The 25,467-nt window shown below is 46.7% G+C and overlaps 1 protein-coding gene across 1 annotated transcript in view; it reads left to right on the forward strand.

The window, feature by feature from the left end:
• LOC121302244 (adhesion G protein-coupled receptor A2-like) overlaps positions 1–25,467 on the forward strand; it is a 54,757-nt gene that overhangs the window by 23,788 nt on the left and 5,502 nt on the right. The window contains exons 2-17 of the mRNA XM_041232085.1: positions 2,766–2,837; positions 10,143–10,214; positions 11,343–11,414; positions 11,765–11,836; positions 13,993–14,156; positions 14,764–14,977; positions 15,504–15,668; positions 17,820–18,018; positions 18,294–18,443; positions 18,884–19,045; positions 19,468–19,641; positions 20,004–20,193; positions 21,395–21,603; positions 22,024–22,151; positions 23,175–23,298; positions 24,746–24,891. Coding sequence (XP_041088019.1) covers positions 2,766–2,837; positions 10,143–10,214; positions 11,343–11,414; positions 11,765–11,836; positions 13,993–14,156; positions 14,764–14,977; positions 15,504–15,668; positions 17,820–18,018; positions 18,294–18,443; positions 18,884–19,045; positions 19,468–19,641; positions 20,004–20,193; positions 21,395–21,603; positions 22,024–22,151; positions 23,175–23,298; positions 24,746–24,891 — 2,313 coding nt within the window. The remainder of the gene's footprint in view (positions 1–2,765; positions 2,838–10,142; positions 10,215–11,342; positions 11,415–11,764; positions 11,837–13,992; positions 14,157–14,763; positions 14,978–15,503; positions 15,669–17,819; positions 18,019–18,293; positions 18,444–18,883; positions 19,046–19,467; positions 19,642–20,003; positions 20,194–21,394; positions 21,604–22,023; positions 22,152–23,174; positions 23,299–24,745; positions 24,892–25,467) is intronic.

Consider the following 25,467-nt stretch of genomic DNA (forward strand, 5'->3'; position numbering starts at 1 on the left):
ATCGATGGTCAACAACAATGTAAAAAACAGAGAAACAAACAACTTGAAGGTGCTTACGAGATCTCCAATTACATAACTAGTTTTTATAATAGTTTTGCTGGGGTGTAAATAAGACTCCCAGTCCTGGTTTCACTAGGAGTTTAATAAGACACACCTGAGCTTGTTACCTACACACTGTGGCTAATCGTTATAAATCCTGGAATGGGTGAAACTGCTGAGCAGTAAGTCTTATTTTCATTCCTGGTTTTGTAAAGCCGATAGGTTTTTGTCTCTTTAAAAGAAATCCGAGTTAATTAAAGGCTGGAGTAAACGCTTTGGAAATATGGCCCCAGAGTGTCTTATTGCCATTATAATATGGACCATGCCTGCGACAAAAGAGGTGTGTCATTAATGCGGCTGGAGACATCCAGAATAAAGACAGAACCCAGAATGCAATTTGCTTGGACTCTTGCTCAGCCAATCACAGTATTGTGTTATTAAGTGCAGTAACCAATACAGCGTGGTTGTTTAGGGGTGCTGGAACCCCACAACTCTGAAACGGTGAGAGTGGGGGTTACACAGATAGAAAGGAAAAAATATGATCTTATCCAAGGAGAGTTCATTTACGAATGAGTACGTCACCACGGCAACGCTCGGAGCCCTTCCAGCTCCGCTTGAGGGAATAAATAATTTCTTCAGTATTTTTCCTGGGTTTTTTTTTTCTATGTTTACTTGAAGGAAGTTCAGCACGACCTCAGATTGAGAACAGACAGAGATCCATCACCATGGGAACACAGAGTCTGAGGGAGAGCGAAGGAGAGGGAGGCAGCCTCAGATTATTATTATTATTATTATTATTATTATTATTATTATTATTATTATTATTATTATTGTTGTTGTTGTTGTATTGTACTCTTACAGTACACTGTGTTATGTCAGTATGCTGTGTTAGAGAAGATAGCTGGGTGTGAGGGTGGAGGATGGGATAGCAGTTATATATTGTATTATTATAGTATATGATATCATGTATAGTAAAGCTTGTTTAAACTGAGTGAAAAGACCACCTATTGACGGTCGTGTGAAGTCAGCTTCAGTATTGAGGTTGCCTCAGTATTCAGTTTTAAAGCTGTCCAGGTTCAGTCCATGGGGATATAAAGCCTGAAGTCTATATAAACTGGTATATATGTATACAGAGGTGTATATAGAGGTTGGAGAGTGAAAGGGTTGTCTCCCTCTATTTCCCTCTCTTCCCCCCTTTCTCTATCTCCACCTCTCTGTCTCTCTACCTCTTTCTGGTTTCCTGGTTCTCCCAGTGAGCTCACAACCCTGGTGACAGACAGACAGACAGACAGACAGGCAGACTCACATGTGCTGGAAGCTGCACTGCCTTTCTCTCTCTCTCTCTCTCTCTCTCTCTCTCTCTCTCTCTCTCTCTCTCTCTCTCTCCCCTCATGTTTGGTCTTTAATTGGGTACAAGCTCTGTTTGTTGAAGGACGTGTGTTTAAAAAGGGCCCTGGAAGGCGGCGCTGTGTTAAACAGCAACGTCTGTGCTGTGCTGTGCTGTGCTGTGCTGTGCTGTGCTGTGCTGTGTGCTCCAGCCACGGCAGGGATTTAAAGAGACAGAGCAGAGACGCCACTTTCCTGTTCATTTAATTACTTGTTTATTTGGATTTGGTTTACTTGTATCAGCGCTCAAGGCAATATTCCTTTCCCAGAACGATCTTCAATGGCAATGCAGACAGACAGACAGTGACAGTGCAATGACAATGCAATGGTTCTGCATTATACTGAGGGGCAATCGTAGCACAAAGGCTGCCACAGGGTGAAATGTACCGAAGTATACCAACCGTACTCTTCCTATTTGCTGTCCAATGGCAATGATGACAGCTGCATCACAATGGTATTGCAAGTATTTTGTAATGAGGGGCAGTGCTAGCACAAGGGAAGCATCAATGGGACAAGGTTGGTAGACTGGCACCATTGGGATCCCAATGGTATGAACACACAGCCCACACGGCTGGTAATCCATTGCAGTACCATGGTACCAGATCAGCAGCAGACAGGCAGACAGACAGAAAGACAGGTTGCTGCCCTGTCAAGACCATGGCATAGGTTCGAACAGGAAATGGGGGCAATTAGCTGTTTGCTCAGCGTTCAGACAGACCCAGCACCCAAGGTCAAGGGTCACGTAGAGAACACTTCCTGGAAACGGATCTGCTCTCAAACTCAGAGAGAGAGGTGTTTAAAAATACGGTGTAGTCTAGAGAACTCTTTGCTTTACAGGGGATCTGAACCAGCTAATTCAGTACAGTCTAGTATAGAGAATTCAGTGCTGTACAGGGGATCTGACAGCCAGCTAATTCAATATAGTCTAGTATAGAGAACTCAGTGCTGTACAGGGGATCTGACAGCCAGCTTATTCAATACAGTCTAGTGTAGAGAACTCAGTGCTGTACTGGGGATCTGAGAGCCAGCTAATTCAATAGTCTTTTATAAGGAACTCTGTGCTGTACTGGGGATCTGAGAGCAATTATGTAGATAAAACAGTGTTAGTAATTGCCCTGTGTGATGTTTGTGAAAGTACATTATTTAAATGGGTTTGATTCTTATCAGATTGCTTGGTAGACTAGACTACACGTTTAAAGTCCAGATGCTGTTTCTGTGGAGAACTCAAAACTCCAAATGTGTCCCTGTTATTTGATTACCTGCAAGAACAGTTCCTGGGTGAAGACACAGTCCACGAGCCTGTCTGTCTGACTGCTTGTATTTGTTTTTTCTCCCCGCAGGATTCTTAGCAAGAACCGGATCAGCGTTCTACGAAATGGATCATTTCTGGGTCTGAACGGACTTGAGAAACTGTGAGTTCTTCTTCTTCTTCTTCTTCTTCTTCTTCTTCTTCTTCTTCTTCTTCTTCTTCTTCTTCTTCTTGTTTTTATATATACTGATCGTGGTATAGAAATGTTTAGAAATATATATATAGGTATAGACGTGTTTAGAAATGCTGTCACTGGGGGTGTAGGGCTGTTCTGTTCTGATTTGACATTACAAGTAGCAAGCTTGTGAGGTGGTTGATACTTGACCGTACCTCAATGATTACCAGCCTTTAATTGATTTAGGGAAGGTATTGTATTGTATTGTATTTCATCAAAAAAGTGCAGAGTGAAGACAGCTGGGAGTCTGCACCCCGCCCCCTCCCATCCAATTTGGGTTCAAAGGTCTGTAACCAGACCAGTCCCGCCCCCCAAACTCATTGTGTGAACCCCTCCGGGGGATCGTAAACCAGCAGGGGGCGGTGTAACGGATCTGGGGTCAAAGGGGAGGCACACAGACAGGCTGCTGTTAATCTGGACTAGCAAAATATTTCAAACCCTTTGCTGGGTGGAGTTGCTCAGTTGTAGCTCGCTTTTTCCTGTGCCAGGGTCCTTATTCTCAGTGTTTACCCCAGTGCTGCTGGTTCCTGTGCCAGGGTCCTTATTCTCAGTGTTTACCCCAGTGCTGCTGGTTCCTGTGCCAGGGTCCTTATTCTCAGTGTTTACCCCAGTGCTACTGGTTCCTGTGCCAGGGTCCTTATTCTCAGTGTTTACCCCAGTGCTACTGGTTCCTGTGCCAGGGTCCTTATTCTCAGTGTTTACCCCAGTGCTACTGGTTCCTGTGCCAGGGTCCTTATTCTCAGTGTTTACCCCAGTGCTACTGGTTCCTGTGCCAGGGTCCTTATTCTCAGTGTTTACCCCAGTGCTGCTGGTTCCTGTGCCAGGGTCCTTATTCTCAGTGTTTACCCCAGTGCTGCTGGTTCCTGTGCCAGGGTCCTTATTCTCAGTGTTTACCCCAGTGCTGCTGGTTCCTGTGCCAGGGTCCTTATTCTCAGTGTTTACCCCAGTGCTGCTGGTTCCTGTGCCAGGGTCCTTATTCTCAGTGTTTACCCCAGTGCTATGTTACACCTTTTAATAAAATGATTATTATAACATTCCATTCCATTCCAATGTTTCAAAACTTCAAACAAAGGGTCTCCCAGATAGCTTGGTATCCCATAATTTCAGATTCTCCGTCTCAACAAGAATTTGGTTTTCAGAAAAGTGGATTCAGTTTGGGTAAGGACACAAGGAAAAGGTATACAAAAGCAAAAACACAGCTCTCAAATAATGAACTGCATGTCCCTCTCCCTCTACTTCTCCCTCTCCATCATCCTCTCCATCCTCTCCTCTCCCTCTCCCCCTCTCCCCCTCCCCCTCTCCCTCTCCTCTCACTCTTCTCTCTCCCCCTCTCACTCTTTTCTTACCCTCTCCCCCTCTCCCTCTCCTCTCCCTTTTCTCTCATCCACTCTCCCTTTCCTCCCCCTCCCCCCTCTCCTCTCCGGTCCCTTAATGAGTTGAGTCAGTGCAGACCCCTCTCCCTCTCCTCTCCCTCTCACCCTCTCTCCCCCTCTCCTCCCCACTCTCTCTCCCTCCCCCTCTCCTCTCCTCTCCAGTCCCTTAACGAGTTGAGTCAGTGCAGACCTCTCTCCCGGCCTGTCTTATCTGATTGACGGTGTTTTAATTAGAATAATGAGCTGGAGGATGTGGCCTGGCCTCTCTCCAAGCAGCCTCTCGCCCCCAAAACAAACTGCACTAACTACACCGGCAGGATAGAGCCTTAATTAGAGGAGAATAGGGGCTTTGAGAGATACTGAGAGGGGGGGTGAGTGTGTAACACAGTGGGACTGTGTGAGTCTGTGTGTGTGTGTGAGAGAGTCTCTCTGAGACTGTGTGAGTCTGTGCGTGAGTCTCTCTGTGTCTGTGTGTGAGTCTCTCTGAGTCTGTGTGTGTGTGTCTGTGTGTGTGTGATTCTCCGAGTCTGTGTATATCATTGTGTCTGATGGATTCCAGATGTGCCTGTGTGATAAACTGGAAGGAAGGGGAATGTTTATTGAGTGAACTGTGGCATGGGGTTAGCGAAACTTACAACAAACGCACACACTCACACACACACACACACACACACACACACACACACACACACACACACACACACACACACACACACACACACACACACACACACACACACACACACACACACACACACACACACACACACACACATATGTTCACATGCACTGTTAATGATGACTAATTGCATGGACTGTCTTTGTATTATTACTGAAGAATCTGAACTCTAAGCAGAGATAACGTCACACAGGCAGAGTGTCTTCTCTCCCAGTCCCACACTCCACCACTGCAGGGCCCTTCCGCATTCGAAGCATCTGTGAAATGTTTTTAGGCTTACGTTATTATTATTATTATTATTATTATTATTATTATTATTATTATTATTATATTAGTTGTAGTAGTTCCCTAATAAAAGTTTACCATAGTGCTAGAAAGCATAGTAAAGTGTAATAAAGCACAGTGAAAGTTTGATAAGTCATAGATAAGCATTGTATGTTATGGTAAAGTATATTTAATAAACCGTGGCAAGCTGTTGTAGAGTGTGGTAAATGTGTGGATTACCACTGGATGGGAGCACTTTACAATGACCTTGCAGATTTCCTGTGGTAAAGTTTTACAAGGATAGATGTAGCAGTAGCAGGAAAGGTAACATTTTCATTATTCAGTTAATTGAAGCTGCCTGTATAAATGAGCTTCGGCTGAATCAAAGGCAGTGAAAATCAGGCAAGCATGTTCAGGTGCATTATTGAGTTTGAACAACCAGGACCCTGGTAAATGTACTTGAAAGAACTCACACCCGAGTCTGTGGGTTTGTTAAAGGGAGTTGTTCCTGTTCATTTCAATAATAGTAGACTTCATTGAGGGGAGTTCTGAACCCCAAGACTGGATGCAGTAGGGCTGGTGTGAGCTTCTAACCCTGCTCTAACTCCTGGCTCCTGATCGTTTCAATAATAGTAGACCTCATTGAGGGGAGCTCTGAACCCCAGGACTGGGTGCAGCAGGGCTGGTGTGAGGTTCAAGCCATGCTGTTTGCTGGTTAATGGCTGGTGTGTTTCTGTTCACTCAGCTCCACGTTGTGTAAACTCTGTGCACAGAGCAGAGCTCAGCAGTTACTGCTCTGCCCTGCCAGCACAGGGCTGGCACAGGACAAGGAGCGTTCATTAAGGCCTTAACTAATGCTGGCAGGCTTGTAGTAAAACCTGGAATGGGTGAAACTGCTATGCAATGGGAGCCTTATTTCTATCCCTGTAATGCTTGGACAAATCTAAATTAGAAAAGGTACTGTATGCATGCGTGTTGATAGGATCCCGATTCAAAATGTTGAAGTTTCCAGTAGGTACCGTTCACAGGGATGGAAATAAGACTCCTATTGAACAACAGGTAACCAGCTCAGGTGTGTCTTATTTAGCTCATAGTAAAACCAGGAATGGATTGTGTCCTTATGTCTGTCTATCACACTCTAATGCTCTAGCAAAAAGGTTTGCATCAATTAGAATTTTAGAATTAAGACATCATTTAAAAAACTATATGCATAACTTTAGATCTTTTATTTAACGTCACATAAGCAAAGAAAATACTAAATGATATTGCAAAAAGTCTACTGGAAGACATTCCACGTTTAGCCCCAGTGTGTAGGTAACCAGCTCAGGTGTGTCTTATTTAGCTCATAGTAAAACCAGGAATGGATTGTGTCCTTATGTCTGTCTATCACACTCTAATGCTCTAGCAAAAAGGTTTGCATCAATTAGAATTTTAGAATTAAGACATCATTTAAAAAACTATATGCATAACTTTAGATCTTTTATTTAACGTCACATAAGCAAAGAAAATACTAAATGATATTGCAAAAGTGTTCTGGAAGCCTTAATAGTAGCACAGTATTTCATGTTAGATTTCGAAATGTCACATTTTTCAGATTTTGCAAGTTTTTTATTAAGTATATGGAAACTACAAGCAGTATGTAGTTCAATGTGCTATCTATTCTCATGTAATGGAAATCATTATTCAGCAGGTTTCGTTCGACTTTATGAAGCAAAATTGGGTGATGCTAAACTTCTGGCCAGAGCTGTACATGATAAAACTGCCTTCAATTTTCGCAGATCTAATCCACATTTTTTTGTTATGTAGTCCTGACGTTTTTTTGCACAAAGGCCCCCCGTGCTATTGCGCCCTGGCTTTGAAATATATATGAAATAAAACAAAAATTGCTCAAATAAAAATTAATATCAAATAAATACATTAAAAATAAATCCCAAATCAGTGATCTCCACTGACGGTAACATTTTCCAAGAAGGGCTCCAGCACAGTGCAGATAGCATCAGCATGGGAGACCTTATATAGAGTAAGGCAACAAGCATCTGAATGCTCCGGGAATGTGGAAGGAGATATTTTTAAACGTGTGCGTGGGGCTCTTTACCCCTTCAGTGTGTGGGGGGGGGGCTTGGGGAATGGAAAGACTTGTGCAGGAAAGCAGGAAGTTGTAATAAAAACAAGCGTCGGTCTGCTCCTGACTTCCTGTTCGATACAGAGACCCCATTGTGAGGAGAGGGCCCGGCCAGGCTGATAATCACACTGAGCTGGCTCTCAGCACAGTGAAAACCGTTTAAAATACGAGGAATTATAAAAATAAACGAGAGCCGAGAGACAGGAAATGGCACGTCATGAAAACTGGAGCCACGCTCACAGGCTACAAAAGCAGAAATTAAACAGAAGGTGGACGGGAAGGGGGTCTGCTACCCCAGCAGTATAATCAGAAGCAGCTACAGGCCATGAGGTTCATCTGTCTGGCTATCCCAGTAATACAGAGCAGAGTGCTGGGGTTCATCTCTCTGGCTATCCCAGTAATACAGAGCAGAGTGCTGGGGTTCATCTATCTGGCTATATCAATACAGGTCATTCATCCCTTCACAACGCATGAGGAAGCAGAGTTCACCTGGCAGAATCAGCATAGAGACCAGTTCTGATACAGCGTGGACAGTGTGCCTGTTCAGCACAGAGACCAGTTGTGATACAGCATGGACAGTGTGCCTGTTCTACTCTAATATAGTACTGGGCGTTGCACTGATTACAATAGTGTCCATTGATAACAGTGCAATTTCAATGCAGGGTCTACTATACTGCGCATGCAATACGTTGTAATCGTTTAAAATAGAGCTGAAAACGTTATCATGACACTGATCTGTGTGCTGCTCTATTGTGCTGCTTTAACATTTCACTGATCTGTGTGCTGCTGTATTGAGCTGCCTTACTTTCATATTCAGAGCATTTCAACTTGCTGCCATGTAAACTTTCCAATGTGAAGTTTTTATTTTGTGAAGTGATATTAACTGTGGTGGAAATCCCTTTTATGATACTTGTATGTGATTGACACCTGTGATTGCTTTTAACTGGATTGTGTTAAAACAAAGTACCAGCATGTTCACTACCTCTCTCTCTCTCTCTCTCTCTCTCTCTCTCTCTCTCACATTCCCCATCCAGGTGATAATAGTCTCTGTGTGTGCTGCACTGTTTATCTTCCCTGCATGAAACACACTCACTGCCAAACACACACACTTAGGGACCTCGCACGACTCTGTGTGTGGATCTTCGTTTCTGTGGAGCGATTTATCCACACAGTGATGGTTGTTGGTGGGAGTAGTGTTGTGTGGTGTGTAGTGTGTGGGAGACCTGAGTGGTTTGATTACAGGAGTCCTGGCTTTATCTCTAGCCTCCTTATTGTGGGGAGACTCGTGATCATCAGATAAGTGGAGTCAGAGCACTGGCTGTACGAAGGTGGTGGTGGTGGGGACAAAATCTAAAGGGATAAAAATAAGACTCCTGTTGCAGTTCCACCCATTCCAGATTTTACTAGTCTGATTCGCCACACTGTGTAAGGTAACAAACTCAGGGAAGTAAAACCCTGAATGGATCAGAATGCTATGCAATGGGAGTCGTGTTTCCATACCTGACCTATCATAGTAACCCATGTTTAAACACATGTTTAAAAGGAAATCTATCTGGGGAATGGCCACACCTGTGGTTGCTGGCAGGGGCAGATTTAACCCCATCCCTGTGTGTGTGTGTGTGTGTGTCAGTATGTGTTGTTCACTCATATTCATTACAGACTCTTTGACCTCTAGTCTTTCTTTTCCCACCTGGCTAATAAACCACCTCCCCAGCACTATGGGGGATTAGTCACGGGGCAGGTGTGTGCAGTGCTGGCGTCCAAGCGCTTTGACACACGGCTGTCTCCACGGCAACCGGGAAACGGGCGTGAGGGTCGTGGAAAAGCTTCAAAGGACATGTGGGAAATGAATATTTATTGCTCACATGTGTTAATAAAACTTAAGCTCTAGTGGAACAATAAAAGTGAGGAGCTCAAGTATCGAGTTGTGCAATTCCCACTTGACATTCCTGACAGCTTTCTGGAAAACAGTCAAATCGCACTCTGATCCCAAATTCCAATGTGTGCTAGCTAGCAGAACCACTAGACTACAGCATGACCAGCAAGGGAACGTCACAGTGCAGTGGAGCAGCTATCGCACAGTGCAGTGGAGCAGCTGTCTCACAGCGCAGTGGAGCAGCTCTCGCACAGCGCAGTGGAGCAGCTCTCGCACAGCGCAGTGGAGCAGCTCTCGCACAGCGCAGTGGAGCAGCTGTCTCACAGCGCAGTGGAGCAGCTGTCGCACAGCGCAGTGGAGCAGCTCTCGCACAGCGCAGTGGAGCAGCTGTCTCACAGCGCAGTGGAGCAGCTGTCTCACAGCGCAGTAGAGCAGCTGTCGCACAATGCAGTGGAGCAGCTATTGCACAGTGCAAAGAGCAGTCCTGATACTGCAGCTCACTGTCTGTCTGTCTGTCTGTCTGTCTGTCTGGTGTGGATATGGTTAGAGTGCTGATATGATAGGGTTACCACTAGTATGTTCAAATTTGAAAATGTTACCGCTGACAGTTTTTTCATCCCATTGTAGCTACCCTTAGTGCAGAACCATTGCCATGTAGAGCCACTGTCTGTCTGACTGCATTGCCGTTGGAGAGCATGTGTGAAGGGCATAGTTAGTACAGTGGTACGATACCAATGGGAGCCTCATCCCATTGTAGCACTCTATTAGTGGCAGTCTTTTTTGAGAACAGCCTGAACTAAACTTGGTCCCTCTGTAGTCTTTTGTCACACAGTAATATTTTTTTTGCTCACTTAGAACTGTGATATATTCTCTCGGCATCTCACTCTGTCTGTCTGTCTGTCTGTCTGTCTGTCCACAGGGACCTGAAGAGAAATCTGATCAGCACCATTCTCCCTGGAGCCTTGCAAGGACTGAGCGAGCTGCGCAGACTGTGAGTGAACCTTCAGAGAGCACAGTGCAGTGAAAGCACAGGGAAGCACAGGGAAGCACAGGAAAGCATAGGGAAGCACAGGGAAGCACATGGAAGCATAGCGAAGCACATGGAAGCACAGGGAAGCAGTGTAAAGCACAGACAGGCATGGTAAACTGTGGTGAATGTATACCAGAACAATGGTAAAAGCAATGGGAAAAACTGCAAAAATATTATGCACATTTATCAAGGTAATATTTTATAAGGGCACTGACACACAAACTCACTGACACAGAGTGACAAACACACTGTCACACACACACCCCTTGACTAAGCCCTGTCCTGTCTGAGTGCATGTAATACTCATGCAGTCTTTCCAAGGGTTTCTCTGTGTCTGAGTGCGTATAATACTAACAAGTCTCTCTGCTGAGGGTCTGCAGTAGTACCCAGTACAGATACTGGCCTCTGATTATAACATCACAACAGCACCGCCTACAGGAGAACCAGTGGAACTGCTGTTAATCAGCCCCTAGATTCAAGAAGACAGGATTTATGTGATAAAGCATGTTTATCTTCCCATGCTTCGAAGTCTGATTTAAGCCTGCTAACCAATCGAATTTCTTTAACAAGGGTAGGACGGGCTCCCTCACTGCAGCAATCACCACAACGGCCAGGAGGTCACATGATTTTGTTCTGGAATAGTTAGTAAGCTTGGCAAAGAATAAAGCAGAAACGACACTGCAGAATCCCCTTCACTGTCAGTAAGACAGGTACGCAGGTTACATTGCATTGTACACCATCACAGCCTTTACAACCAATCAGATCGCCTCGCTGCCGGAGGGTATGTCTCAGTACACTTACAGTGTGTGATTTCTGTTGTTGAAAAAACATTTCATCAATACAACAACCGTGGAACCTACTGCAGAATAGAGCAAAGTAAAGCAGCAAACACTGGTACCCGTGAAACACAAGCAAAAGAAAGTGACGTGAACACGTTTCAAGGTGTTGTTTTATAAAGCAGTGATGTATAACAGTAATGATTTGTTTTGAAATGCAGTAACTCGGAGGTAAGCATTCTCCCCCTTTCTCCTCCTCTCCCCCTCTTCCCTCTCTCTTCTCTGTCTCCCCTCTCTCTCTCTCCTCTCGCAGGGACCTGTCCAAGAACAGAATAGGCTGCCTGTCTCCTGATGTGTTCCAGGGACTCAACAACCTCACAAAGCTGTAAGGGCACCGCACTGGACCTGCTTAATCACGCAGTGTATGAAATAGGTGCAGGGCGACTGCTGATTCGACAGTCGAATAGTCGGCTCTTGTATTTGTTAATATTGGCAGCTCTGTTAATATACTCTTTAAATACTTTGGTGTCTATTTTAAACTTTTTAAAAAGCAATTTATTCATGTTTTCATGACTATAAACACTCAATAGAGCAGAATTAAGAAATACTAAAAGAAACTGCTAGTTGAAACCCAGTCATTGACTTGATCAGGTTTCTTTCTGTGTGTGCAGTGGTTATGGGTGAAGTATCTACAGTATTGTTTGGAATCTGGAGCAGCGTGTGTCTCTCTTGCAGGGATCTGTCTGGGAATATCTTCTCCTCCCTGGAGCGGGGGGTGCTGCAGGCACTGGTGTCCCTCAAGCTAGTGTGAGTACTGGGGGAGGAGGGGTACTGTACAGTTTAAGGTGCCCCTTTATATCACAGAAACAAATATAGGGCTGTACAGTCATGGCTCCCATTTAACACATAATGCCATTCCACTAGCACTTGTATGAGAACATCAGAACATAAGAAAGGTTACAGACGAGAGGAGGCCATTCGGTCCATCTTGCTCGTTTGGTTGTTAGTAGCTTATTGATCCCAGAATTTCATCAAGCAGCTTCTTGAAGGATCCCAGGGTGTCAGCTTCAACAACATTACTGGGGAGTTGATTCCAGACCCTCACAATTTTCTGTTCTGGTCCTTTTTTTTTTCAGGCCGCAAAAGTCCCTTGGGTCGACATTGTCAATACCTTTTAGAATTTTGAATGCTTGAATTAGGTCGCCGCGTAGTCTTCTTTGTTCAAGACTGAACAGATTCAATTCTTTTAGCCTGTCTGCATATGACATGCCTTTTAAACCCGGAATAATTCTGGTCGCTCTTCTTTGCACTCTTTCTAGAGCAGCAATATCCTTTTTGCAGTGAGGTGACCAGAACTGAACACAATATTCTAGATGAGGTCTTACAAATGCATTGTACAGTTTTTTAACATTACTTCCCTTGATTTAAATTCAACACTTTTCACTAGATATCCAAGTATCTTGTTTATAGCTTCCCCACGTTGTATTCTCATTAGAAGGCAGAACACAAATAGCGCTTTCTCTTAACTTGAACTGCTTGCTTATAATCTAGCGCAGGGATGGCCAAAGTTGGCCCTTCCACTCTAGGGGCCATTTAGCCACAACATTTAGCAGATGGAGAGAGGTATTGGCTATAGCCTGTTCATTTAGAAGGTGGTCCAAAAGCCCAAGCATCAATATTCTGAAAGGGGCTCGTGAAATTATGTCTGTGATCTGCATTTAAAAGGTACCATTGGTCTAAAAGCCAATTGTAGTAGAAGACAGAACCTGAATATAGGCAGTAGGGTGTGTGCGCTTGGCTGGTCTGTGCAACCTGGGACCCAGCGTCTCACACACTTCCACGAGGACTGCCTTTAGGAAGCGATCTTCCAGAAGTGCCAGATCCAATTTCACATGACGGTTCATCGGTTGTTGTGCGAACTTTCTCACGCAAACCTCAGTGTTGATAAACCCCACATGTTCTGCTGGAATGTGCATGCGCACAGTTTAGAAGGGGGATACATAGAGGCCCTGGTCTTTGTTGCAGCCCTGTTTTAAATTGTTTAATTGAACAGACCAGACCCTGAAGTAGTTAATTATCTGATTTGATCTGCTAAACCTGGAGTGGAGTTACCCTCCAGGACCAGGATTGGACCCCCCTCTGATCTAGGGCTTCTAATTTGCATTTTTTTTGTACTTTTTTGGGGTTATTTTGGTGCACACACAGCATTCATCTCTATTATAAATCAAGACCTGCAAAGAGGGCATGGAAAAACAGAGACCATTAAACTGGTCCCAGTCTCAGGTAGCTCCCTATATAATTCTTGTATTACTTAAGCTGAAACAGTTTCGTTACTGTAGTTATAGTAGATGCTGTCTCTAGTAGCTGTATCCCAGCTCGCTAAGCCACAGCATTTAACAACATTGGGAGAATGTCTTTGGATTGAAAAGTTTATTCCAGCAGACAGAGAAGACAGCTGGTTCTGTTTTCTAACAGAGTCTGACAGTGGCTGTAAAGGTCACTGTGACAGGCTGGCGAGTGGATAGAGGCCCAGAGACAGACTGCAGTTCAAAAAAATATACTTTTATTATAAATAAACACAAAATAAAAGGGCACAAGGGCAAAAATAAAGATGTTTAAACACAAATAATAAAACAAAAAGCAAAACTTACAAAAATAAAGATTTCCAGACTGGGTGATGCCTTCACTGGATTTAGAAAAATTCAGAAACCCAAACACCAACCTGCTTCCTCAGCTCCCTCCTCCTCTAATGGGAAGCAGAGGCCTCCTTTTATGTCAGGTGGCTGGGCGCTGATTGATCGTTAATTATGCTAATCAACTAATCAACCCCAGCCACCTGAACACAATCAACCCAGGCAGGTAGGGGAATTTAACCCCATCCCTGCCAATCTATATAGGACAGAGCTCTGCTCTGCCACAGTCACGTGTTCAGAGTTGTCATGTCTTTTTGACTCTCTCCTCAGGGATTTCAACTCCCCATTCCTGACCTGTGACTGTGCCCTGCGCTGGGTTCCCGGGTTCTTCCGCAGAAGGGCGGCACGCCTGTCTGAGGAGACACTCTGTGCTTATCCCAGCAGCCTCCAGGGCAAACCACTGCGCGGGCTGAGAGAGAGCCAACTGCACTGTGGTGAGTGCAACATACCGAGAGACAGTGAGACACACAGAGACAGTGAGACACACTGAGAGACAGTGAGACGCACAGAGACAGTGAGACACACTGAGAGACAGTGCAACACACTGAGAGACAGTGAGACACACAGAGACAGTGAGACACATAGAGAGACAGTGAAACATACTGAGGGACAGTGAGCGAAACTGAGAGATTAAAAGACACACTGAGAGACAAACACATATTGTCACACTTGCACTGACACACTGAGACACTGACGCTTGCACTGAGACAAACTCGGAGACTGAAAGACACAGAGACACTGATACATCTTTCTGAGACTGGGGAACGTCAAGGGTGAAAGGTGCTATATTAATATAGATTAACCCTAACCCAGGGTGAACCCTCTCTCTCTCTATCCCCTCAGACAGAGCTTGGGATCAGTGTCCCAAGGTGAAAGGTACTATATTTCTCTCTCTCTCTCTCTCTCTCTCTCTCTCTCTCTCTCTCTCTCTCTCTCTCTCTCTCTCTCTCTCTCTCTCTCTCTCTCTCCTCTCAGAGAGCTGGGGAGCAGTGTTCCAGAGTGAAAGGTGCTATATTAACCCCCCCCCCCCTCTCCTCTCAGACGGAGCCCTGGAGCTGCACACTCTCTCCCTGCTACCTTCGCTCCGGCAGGTCGTGTTCCAGGGGGATCGCTTCCCTCTGCAGTGCACCGCCGCCCTGCTGGACAACAGCACGTCAATACACTGGCAGCACAATGGTCACAGTGTGACCTCCGACCCCGAGGCGGCAGTGTGGTTGGAGGACAGCGTGGTGCACGACTGCACCCTCGTCACCAGGTGGGTAGGGGATGCTGTAGGGAAGGAGGGTGGAACATTGATAACATACCGACAGCAACATGCACAGCACCAAACAAAACCAATACAATTACTACCAGTCAATTACTACCTTGTGCTCCGTCTTTCGGGTGAGACGATGTTGTAAGTGACTCTACAGGTTTGCATAGTTCACACACCCTTGTCTCTGTAAGTCACCTCGGATAAAGACATCTGCTAAATAAACAAATATAATAATAATAATAATAATAACTTAAGCATGCATGTCCAATATAATATTGTGTACGGAAGTTCATTAAACAGTCTTTCCTGTTGAAAACTTAAGACCCTATATAGACCCTATGTTAATTAGTACATAGACACTGGGAGACTGAAAGAGAGCCAGGCTCTCCACACTCCGCCAGCAGCACTGCTGCATGTCCAGCAGGTGGCGCAGCTGTGTGACTCTGGCTCTGACCAGCAGCTGAGTGTAGGGTTAATGGTTATGTAGAAGTCTTATTGGTGGGTCATGTTTGGCCGTGTCCTACAGCGAGCTGATCCTGTCCAGCGTGCGCGTGGCAGCGAGCGGGACTTGGGAGTGCGTGGTGTCCACGGAGCGAGGGAACGTGTCCCGCAGCGTGGAGGTCGTGGTGCTGGATTCCAGCACCACCTACTGTGTGGCTGAGAAAGTGACTAACAACAGAGGAGACTTCAGGTAAGAGCATAGCTGAGGGGAGAGAGAGAGCGAGAGACACTGACTTTTAGGATCCTTTATTAATCATTCCAATTAAAATACATTAAAATACGATAAAATAAAACACAACAAATTTAAGATTCCTGCTGCCTCCGGACATCAGCATAAAATCCTAAAAAAACAGTATGCTTTCTTTAAAAACAGATTGTGCCACAGTGTGCAGGCTGCCAGGTTGTTGGTAATAAGGGCCCTACCTCTGTATGATGGCTTTGGGAACAGCCAGCGCCACCTCCTGCAGAACCTCTTCCCAGTTCCTTTACACGCTGGCCTCATCCCCCAGGTACACCCCTAGGTATTTGAGACCTCTCCCACTCCATTGTAATCCTGCTTGGAGGGTTGGGGTCTTCCAGTTCCCTATAAGCATTGCACTGCTCTTTGCCCAGTTTATTTTGACTGAAGACATCTTCCTGGCTCCTCACCACAATGTCATTGGTGCACGTGGAGAGTCGAAGGGGAGTGCTGGGACACTTATAACTCTCTTCAGCTCATGTAGCAGAGGCTCAATAGCCAGGGGGTACAACATCCCGACATGGAGCAGCCCTGTCCGATTCCTCTCTGCAGTTTAAAAGGAGCACTTAAGCCACCATTTTCATCACACTCTGAATGTCACCATTCATCATCTGAATCATGACCAGGATTGAACCTAAATGCCTTCATTGTACTCCATAGATACTGGTGTTCCACCCTGTCAAAAGCCTTTTCCTGGGATAGAGAAATCAGACCAGTATTGAGACCCAATAACATCCTGAATCAGAAAAACTATTGTCATAGATTGACCTGTTAGGCACACAGTGTGTTTTGATCAGGGTGTATCACATGCCCCAGCACCTCTTTCAGTTTGTTGGCCATTGCCTTAGATATTATATTCAGCACACAGCAAGGCAACAGGTCTCCAGGTCTGTTGCCAGTAATGTGACAACTGCCCTCCTGCAGCTGAGGGGCATCATTCGTTGGGCCAGACGTTCTTCAAATACAGCCAGCAAATCCTCTCCTAGCAGGCCCCAAAAAGTTTTGTCAAATTTCACTGGGAGCCCGTCGATGCCGGGGGCTTTACCACCGCTCAGCTCTTGCAAGGCCTGCGAGCTCCTGCAACGTGAGCGTCCTCTCCAGTGCCCTCCTCCTCTTCAGGGACCTGTGGTAGGTCTCTGTATAACCGCTGTGTGCCATCCTTTTTGTCCTGCAGCTCACTGGAGAACAGCTGGGAGTAAAACTCTCCCACGGATCTCCCCCGGCTCCCACAACTCACGCCCTGACACTGAGTGCAGGCAGCGGATCAGCGTAAACTCTGGCCCCGATTCTTCTCCAGACCAAAGAAATACTGTGTGGGGCCACCAACCTGTGATACACTTTGAAACCTGAATTGAATGAGCGCTCCCTGTATTTTAGTCAATGATGCTTTTTTAGCTTTGAGGTCTGCAGTCTGCCTGCTATTTATAGTGGGCTCCAGGTCATGTTAGAGATTCACGATATCAATCTCTAGGGCTCTCTTTGGCTCATTGATGCTCTTTGTGACACTCACAGTGCACTGCTGGCAGAACTTTCAGATCTGCAGTTTCCCAACATCCCACCACTGGGGAACTGAAGGTACTTTTGCTTATGGCTAAGTGTATGGGACTAGTCCAGGGGAGGGGCTTGTGTGGGAAAAGCTATACCGCGGCTGGCTCATTCAAAAGAGAGTGATGCCAAACTCTAGATGGAAATCTAGCGAGTAGTTTGCTTAGAGAGCTCTGAATGTTACAGTCCTGTGTGCCCATGAATAGTTGGATTTAATTCTAAGTTTTTGTTTTGTTTTGTTTATTTGTTTGGGGCTGAAAAAATATATTTCATTTGCATTTCAATTGCTTCTCCTGTCTGCTTCCTGCAGTACACTAGCCTGTTGCCCACAATATTCACGTGACTCTGGAGGGAGATTGTGCTACAGAATATACAAGTGACATTTTCTGACCTCAAAATACAACTGGCCACAATTTACAACTTAATTTTTTCTGCAGAATATATGTAGTGGTATTGATTCTCTGCACCCTCTCTCCCTCTCCCTGATTCTCCCTCTCTATGATTCTCTACACCCTCTCTCCCTCTCTCCCTCTCTGCTTCTCTCTGTTTCATCCTCAGGTGGCCTCGCACTCTAGCTGGCATCACTGCCTTCCAGCCCTGCCTACAGTACCCCTTTGGTTCTACCTCGATGAGCGGGGGCGCCAGTGAGAAGAGGGCCCTGCGACACTGCAACAGGGCGGGGAGGTGGGAGGAGGGGGACTATGGGCAGTGCCTGCATACCAGTGACATCACGAGGGGGCTGTACACCTTTGTCCTGGTGAGTGAGAGCAGAGAGAGAGGGAGAGGATCACTGCCTACTTCCTCGATACTTACTGTTTGTATGATTGTTTGACTGTTTTTGTCCTGTTTGATTTTAGAATGTTATTTGTTGCCACATTCTCCTGTCGGGACCCCCTTGTAAATGAGATCGCAGGGGTTCTATCCTGGCTAAATAACTGAATTTGAATTGGAGACATTTGGAAGTAAGCGTGCCACTGTATTCCAGAGCCTGACCCCCGTCTCTCTCTTCTCTCTTAACTCTGTCCTCCCCAGATGCCGATCAACGCCTCGAACGCTCTGACGCTGGCCCTCCAGCTGCGCGTGTACACGGCCGAGGCTGTGGGCTTCACGGACACCGCGGACGTGCTGTACGTGGCACAGATGATGGAGAAGTTCGTCGGATATGCAGAGCAGATACGAGAGGTGAGCGGGGCAAGCGGGCAGATATGAGAGGGAGGGGAATAGTAGATGTACGTGAGGATGGGGGGAAAGTGAGCGTGGAAATAGTGACAGAAGTGAGGGTGAAGGTGAGGAGAAGTGACAGCTGAAGGAAGTGGTGGAAGTGAAGGTGCTATGGCAGATGTGGAGGAAGGGGAAGGTGTGGTGGCAGGTGTGGGTAAGGGGGAAGGTGCGATGGTAGATGTGGGGTAAAGGTGAAGGTGTGGTGGCAGATGCATCAGGTCCTTGGGGGGGTAACCAGGGGTGTAAAAGGGCAGATAGCAGTGAGGGAGGTGAGATATGAAAGGTGTGAGGAGGGGCAGCGCACTAGGAGAGGTACAGAGGGGGTATATCTCTCTCCCGCTCTCTCTCACTCTCTCTCTCTCTCTCTTTCTCTCTCTCTCCCCCATTCTCTCTCCCTCTAGCTCTCAGAGGTGATTGTGGACATGGTCAGTAACATGCTGCAGGTAGATGAGCTGGTGCTGTGGAGAGCACAGAGGGAGGAGCGAGCCTGCAGCTCCATCGTCCAATCACTGGAGAGGATCGCAGGGCTGCGGCTGCACCGCAACGCGCAGGACCTGAGCATGGTACGGGGGTGAGGGGTAGTGGTACGGTCCAGAAAGGGGTGGGGGGGGGGTTGCAGCCACATGGGGAGTACAATGTTACATGTGCAATACAATATGATATGCTCACAAACAATACAATTTAGTATAATACAATAGAATGTAAAACCGTACAGTATGTATATTCCCAGTTTAATACAATACAACACAGTGCAGTATATTCCCAGTGTAATACAGTAGGATACAGTAGAAATTCTGACAAATCTGTACCTGCGCTCACTTTATGCGTTTGCTGTCCTGCGCATGTATTTTCATTTACTGTGATTATTATATTTCCTGCTTGTATTTTCTGTTTTAGCCATGTAAAACTCTTTGAGGCGCTATATTAAATAGAGGTTAATTGATTGATTGACTTTCTTACACGTGATCTATAATGCCCCCCTCAGAGCTCCAGGAACATCGCTCTGGAAGCGTACCTGATCAAGCCGTCTCGCTACACGGGGCTGAGCTGCACCGCGTTCCAGCGGCGGGACGGGACAGGACGGGCTCACGAGCAGCAGCTCCGATTCCGCTGCACGATTGGAGCAAACAACGCATCGCTACACGACTTCCCTGTCAAGGTACGCTGCCTCAAACTTCTTCCCTATCAAGGTACGCTTCCTCAGACCTCATGGGTGATGCATTTAACAGCGATTCCCTCCCAGTGCTGTTTAAAAATCCAGCTCTAACTAATCAGGGTATAGGCTGATCCCAATCTACCCCCAAGTGAAGCAGACAAACGTTACACCTGGTGCCTTCATCAGTGTTTGAAGTTCAACAGCAGCACCTGCAAGATGATTTGACAACAAACAGTGCACTGATGATATTTTGTTTTACATTTCTGTTAAAATGAAAAACAATTTTACTCTTACAAATACACAAGGGAAGCGCTGATGATCACCAATTTAAACAGAACTGCCTCCCTCGCCTCTCTCTGTTACAGAACGGCGTTGGCCTGGCCTCCGTCTCGCTACCCCCCACCCTGTTCCACCACAGTACCCCCCATGACTGCAAGCTCCAGTTCCTGGCCTTCCGAAACGGGAGGCTCTTCCCCAGCACAGGGAACAGCAGCGGGCTGGCGGACCAGGGCCGGAGACGCAGCGTCAACACCCCCGTCATCTACATCGGCATGGGTAAGTGTAACAAGACCATGCACAGCATAGTACCGCACACTGCAACACAGTACAGTACAACTAGGAACATTCATACATTACCATGAGACAACTGGGTACTTCCACAACACAATCAGATTGAGAACATGCACAACCTGCACTAGAATACAATACTACATAACACAACACAGTATGTATACAATAAAAACAAACCAAAGAGGTGCATTCACAATACAACACAACAATGGGGAATGTTCAAAACATGGTATGTTACCATGTGACAGGGTCACTCCTGCCCCTGGGTGCAGTTTTTAAAATGTATGTTGTGTGGGCACGGGGATGTCACAATTAGTTCACGTGCAGACTACCGGGGCCAGATTGAACGATCAGCAGTTGAGTCCCGGCACAGCTGCATTTACACGACACGAATTTCTCACTCAAGGTTGGTGTGTTCAGAGTGGGGAACGGGAGAGATTGAAACTAAAGATAAAACAATTGCTACTCGTGCTGGATTTGGACCAGCACGATGCGTGTTTGTTCAGTGTCTGTTTTGTCTGTTTATTTTGGCTACTGTGCTGTTTTGTTTGTTTTACAAAGTGTTTTGTTTAAATTGTTTATTTATAATAAACTTGCGCATCAGCACTTCACGCACCATACTGTGTGCCTGCATTTCCGGGCTTGTGATGTCACACACAAGCTATCCATGATGCACCAATACATCCAAGCTTTCAACACCACCACGCAACACAATGCAATATACAACATCCACAATACAAGAGAGCATCACTGCACAACATCCATAATACAAGAGAGCACAGCACCACTGCACAACATCTACAATACAAGAGAGAATCACTGCACAACATCTACAATACAAGAGAGCACAGCACCACTGCACAACATCTACAATACAAGAGAGAATCACTGCACAACATCTACAATACAAGAGAGCACAGCACCACTGCACAACATCTACAATACAAGAGAGCATCACTGCACAACATCTACAAGACAGCACAGCACCACTGCACAACATCTACAATACAAGAGCGCATCACTGCACAACATCTACAATACAAGAGAGCACAGCACCACTGCACAACATCCACAATACAGTGCAGTACATCCATTACAAGATGGGCTCACAGTACTATAGGATACATTCACTATGCTGCTCCACACAGGTAGGGATGATTGGCTCCCTGTTTCTCTCTCCTGGCAGATGACTGCTTAATGTGGACCCTCTCAGACCCGGTCACTGTGTCCCTGCGTCACTCCTCCCCCGGCTCAGACCCGGTTGCGGCTCACTGGAGCTTCGAAGCTGTGGAGGGGCAGGGGGGCTGGATCCAGGAGGGGTGCCAGCTGACCCACAGTGACCCCAACATCTCCACTCTGCACTGCGCTGACTTCAGCAACTACGCCGTGCTGCAGGTAGAGGGCATCAGAGAGACAGAGACAGAGACACGTTGTGCAATACAACACAACTGGGTATCAACATTTAAATATCTAGCTTAAACAGAAACTAAGATGAAACGCACTCACACACACACACACACACACACACACACACACACACACACACACTCATATACGCATACATACACACACACACTAATATACACATACACACTCATACACACACACACATACCGTGAGTATTAGATTACTTTAAGTACTTCATAAGTTACTATTGTATAAAATGCCAAGGCCAAAATCCAGATTTCCGATGCATATTTCTGATACTGTTCGGATAAAACTCTTAACACCCCTATTCAGAGCACAGCACAGGGGTGCTCTGAGCAACGGGCATGTAGAAGGAAATAAAACCATCGCTGTCTTTGTGTCGCTCAGGAGCTGAGTGATTATTCTAGACCGTCGCAGTCACCTGTGGAAGTGCTCCACCCTGTCATCTACACCTGCACTGCCATCCTGCTGCTGTGCCTGTTCACAGTCATCATCACACACATACTGCACCACAGGTAAGAGCCAACCACACACCTGTACACAATAAAGGGTCAGCAACACACCTGAACACAGGTAATACACTGCTGCACAGGTAACAGTTAATACCACACCTGAACACAGGTAATACACTGCTCCACAGGTAACAGTGAATAACACACCTGAACACAGGTAATACACTGCTCCACAGGTAACAGTTAATAACACACCTGAACACAGGTAATACACTACTCCAGAGGTAACAGTGAATAACACACCTGAACACAGGTAATACACTGCTCCACAGGTAACAGTGAATACCACACCTGAACACAGGTAATACACTGCTCCACAGGTAACAGTGAATAACACACCTGAACACAGGTAATACACTGCTCCACAGGTAACAGTGAATAACACACCTGAACACAGGTAATACACTGCTCCACAGGTAACAGTGAATAACACACCTGAACACAGGTAATACACTGCTCCACAGGTAACAGTGAATAACACACCTGAACACAGGTAATACACTGCTCCACAGGTAACAGTGAATAACACACCTGAACACAGGTAATACACTGCTCCACAGGTAACAGTGAATAACACACCTGAACACAGGTAATACACTGCTCCACAGGTAACAGTTAATACCACACCTGAACACAGGTAATACACTGCTCCACAGGTAACAGTGAATAACACACAACACCTTTTTTAAGTTTAAAGACCCCCCCCGTCCCGTCCCCTCCATCCCATCCCTCACCTGTGTGTGTGTCTGGTGTTCTGGATTCCTGTCCCTCACCTGTGTGTGTGTCTGGTGTTCTGGATTCCTGTCCCTCACCAGTGTGTGTGTCTGGTATTCTGGATTCCTGTCCCTCACCTGTGTGTATGTCTGGTGTTCTTGATTCCTGGCCCTCACCTGTGTGTGTGTCTGGTGTTCTGGATTCCTGTCCCTCACCTGTGTGTGTGTCTGGTGTTCTGGATTCCTGTCCCTCACCTGTGTGTGTGTCTGGTATTCTGGATTCCTGTCCCTCACCTGTGTGTTTGTCTTGCAGCTCGATTGGGATTTCCAGGAAGAGCTGGCACACTCTGCTCAACCTCTGCTTCCACATCGCCATGACGACGGCTGTGTTCGCTGGGGGCATCACCCTGACCAGCTACCCCACCATCTGCCAGGCTGTGAGAACAGACTCCCCTGTCGATATAATTCTGAACCCTTTCATGCATGAAATGTTGAAAATAGGGCTTCTGTTTCACCATTTTATTAATTTCATTTTTCGGTGCTTATTTTTCGTTGTTTTCGAGTTTATATGGGATTTTTTTTCGTGGATTTTTCGTTTTATATACTGTATGAACCACTACACCAAAATCAATCACTACCCTTAACCCAACATCAACCCCTACCCCAAAATCAACCCCTACCCCAACACCTGCATCAAACACTACCCCAAAATCAACCGCTACCGCTACCCCAACACCAGCCACTACCCCAACACCAAACCCTACCCCAAAATCAACCCCTACCCCAACACCAACTCCAACACCAAACCCAACACTAACCCCTACCGCTACCCCAACACCAGCCACTACCCCAAAATCAACCCCTACCCCAACACCAACTCCAACACCAAACCCAACACTAACCCCTACCGCTACCCCAACACCAGCCACTACCCCAAAATCAACCCCTACCCCAACACCAACCCCTACCCTAAAATCAACCCCTACCCCAACACCAACTCCAACACCAAACCCAACACTAACCCCTACCGCTACCCCAACATTACGGCTACACCTACCCCTACCAGGTCATAATTACAGATACCCCCCTGTGGCAAAGTGGTTTGTAGTGCTCCGGTGTATAGGTGATTTGAGGTGCTCCAACAAAGGACAAACACAAAGTTTACCGGTCAGGTTTCTTTTAATGCCCTTTTAAACCGGGTTTCAAATAATAAAGCTGGCTCTACCCAGCAATGGGTATTGCCAGCAAAAACTGGACTCAAAATAATAAAGCTGGTTCTGCCCAGCAATGGGTATTACCAGCTACAAAACAAAGGGGTTGCAGTCCCGAAATAATAACCACAGAAAACACGTCTCCAAACTGGGTGCTCTGGTGCAGGTGCGGTGCTCTGATTGCTGGTGCTCGTGCGCGTTCAGATCTGGGCTTCTCGCTGCAGCTCCAGCTTCGTATCAGCCATCTGGCAAAACAAACACAACACTCCTCAATGAACCCACACTTCATTCAAGGTTCCGTCCTTGTCTCCTCCCATTAACCACAACAAAGGAGCCGATTACGGCGTCACGTCCCCCTAAAGTACCCTAAGCCCCGCCCCCTCCGATAGGTAGTTCAATCACGTCTCCTCCAATTCATGACTGAAACTTCGCTCACCGTACTAGGGCGATGACTCCAGGTACCGTAACGCCGCCCTCTTCCTGAATGGCCGGCTCCCGACTGTCCCTGGGATGAACTGCCCAGCCATTCAGTAGGAAGCCCGCAGCTCCTGTTGTACAGTGCCCTCACCGGTCGAGAGGGAGATTGTTGATTTGGATTCATTCGCTCTCCGTCACACCCCCCAATTCCCTGGTTTTCTCTTTCTCTCTCTCTCTCTCTCTCTCTCTCTGTCAGGTGGGCATCGTGCTACACTACTCCACTCTCTCCACGCTGCTCTGGATTGGGGTCAGCGCCCGGGTCATCTACAAGGAAGCAGTCTGGCAGTCTCCTCGGCAACTTGAGGGCGAGCAGGTCACACCCACCCAGCGACCTATGCTCAGGTCAGCTGAGGAACTGTGAGGGAGAGAAGGCAGAGCTGAGGGGAGGGACTGGGAGGGAGGGAAGCAGTGTGGCTCTAGTGGTTACAGCTGAGGAGGGACTGAGAGGGAGGGAAGCAGTGTGGCTCTAGTGGTTAGTGATGAGGAGGGAGTGGGAGGGAGGGAAGCAGTGTGGCTCTAGTGATTAGAGGTGAGTGAGTGGGAGGGAGGGAAGCAGTGTGGCTCTAGTGATTAGAGGTGAGGGAGTGGGAGGGAGGGAAGCAGTGTGGCTCTAGTGATTAGAGGTGAGGGAGTGGGAGGGAGGGAAGCAGTGTGGCTCTAGTGGTTAGCTGAGAGGGACTGGGAGGGAGCAGTGTGGCTCTAGTGATTAGAGGTGGGAGGGAGGGAAGCAGTGTGGCTCTAGTGGAGCTGAGGAGGGAGGGAGGGAGGGAAGCAGTGTGGCTCTAGGGAGGGAGGGAGCAGTGTGGCTCTAGTGATTAGAGGTGAGGGAGTGGGAGGGAGGGAAGCAGTGTGGCTGTAGTAAGAAGATAAGGGAAGTCGTGTGCACTAATGTGTGTCTATCAATGTCTGTAAGTGTTT

This window comes from Polyodon spathula, chromosome 29 (genome assembly GCF_017654505.1).
Source record: "Polyodon spathula isolate WHYD16114869_AA chromosome 29, ASM1765450v1, whole genome shotgun sequence".
NCBI lineage: Eukaryota > Metazoa > Chordata > Actinopteri > Acipenseriformes > Polyodontidae > Polyodon > Polyodon spathula.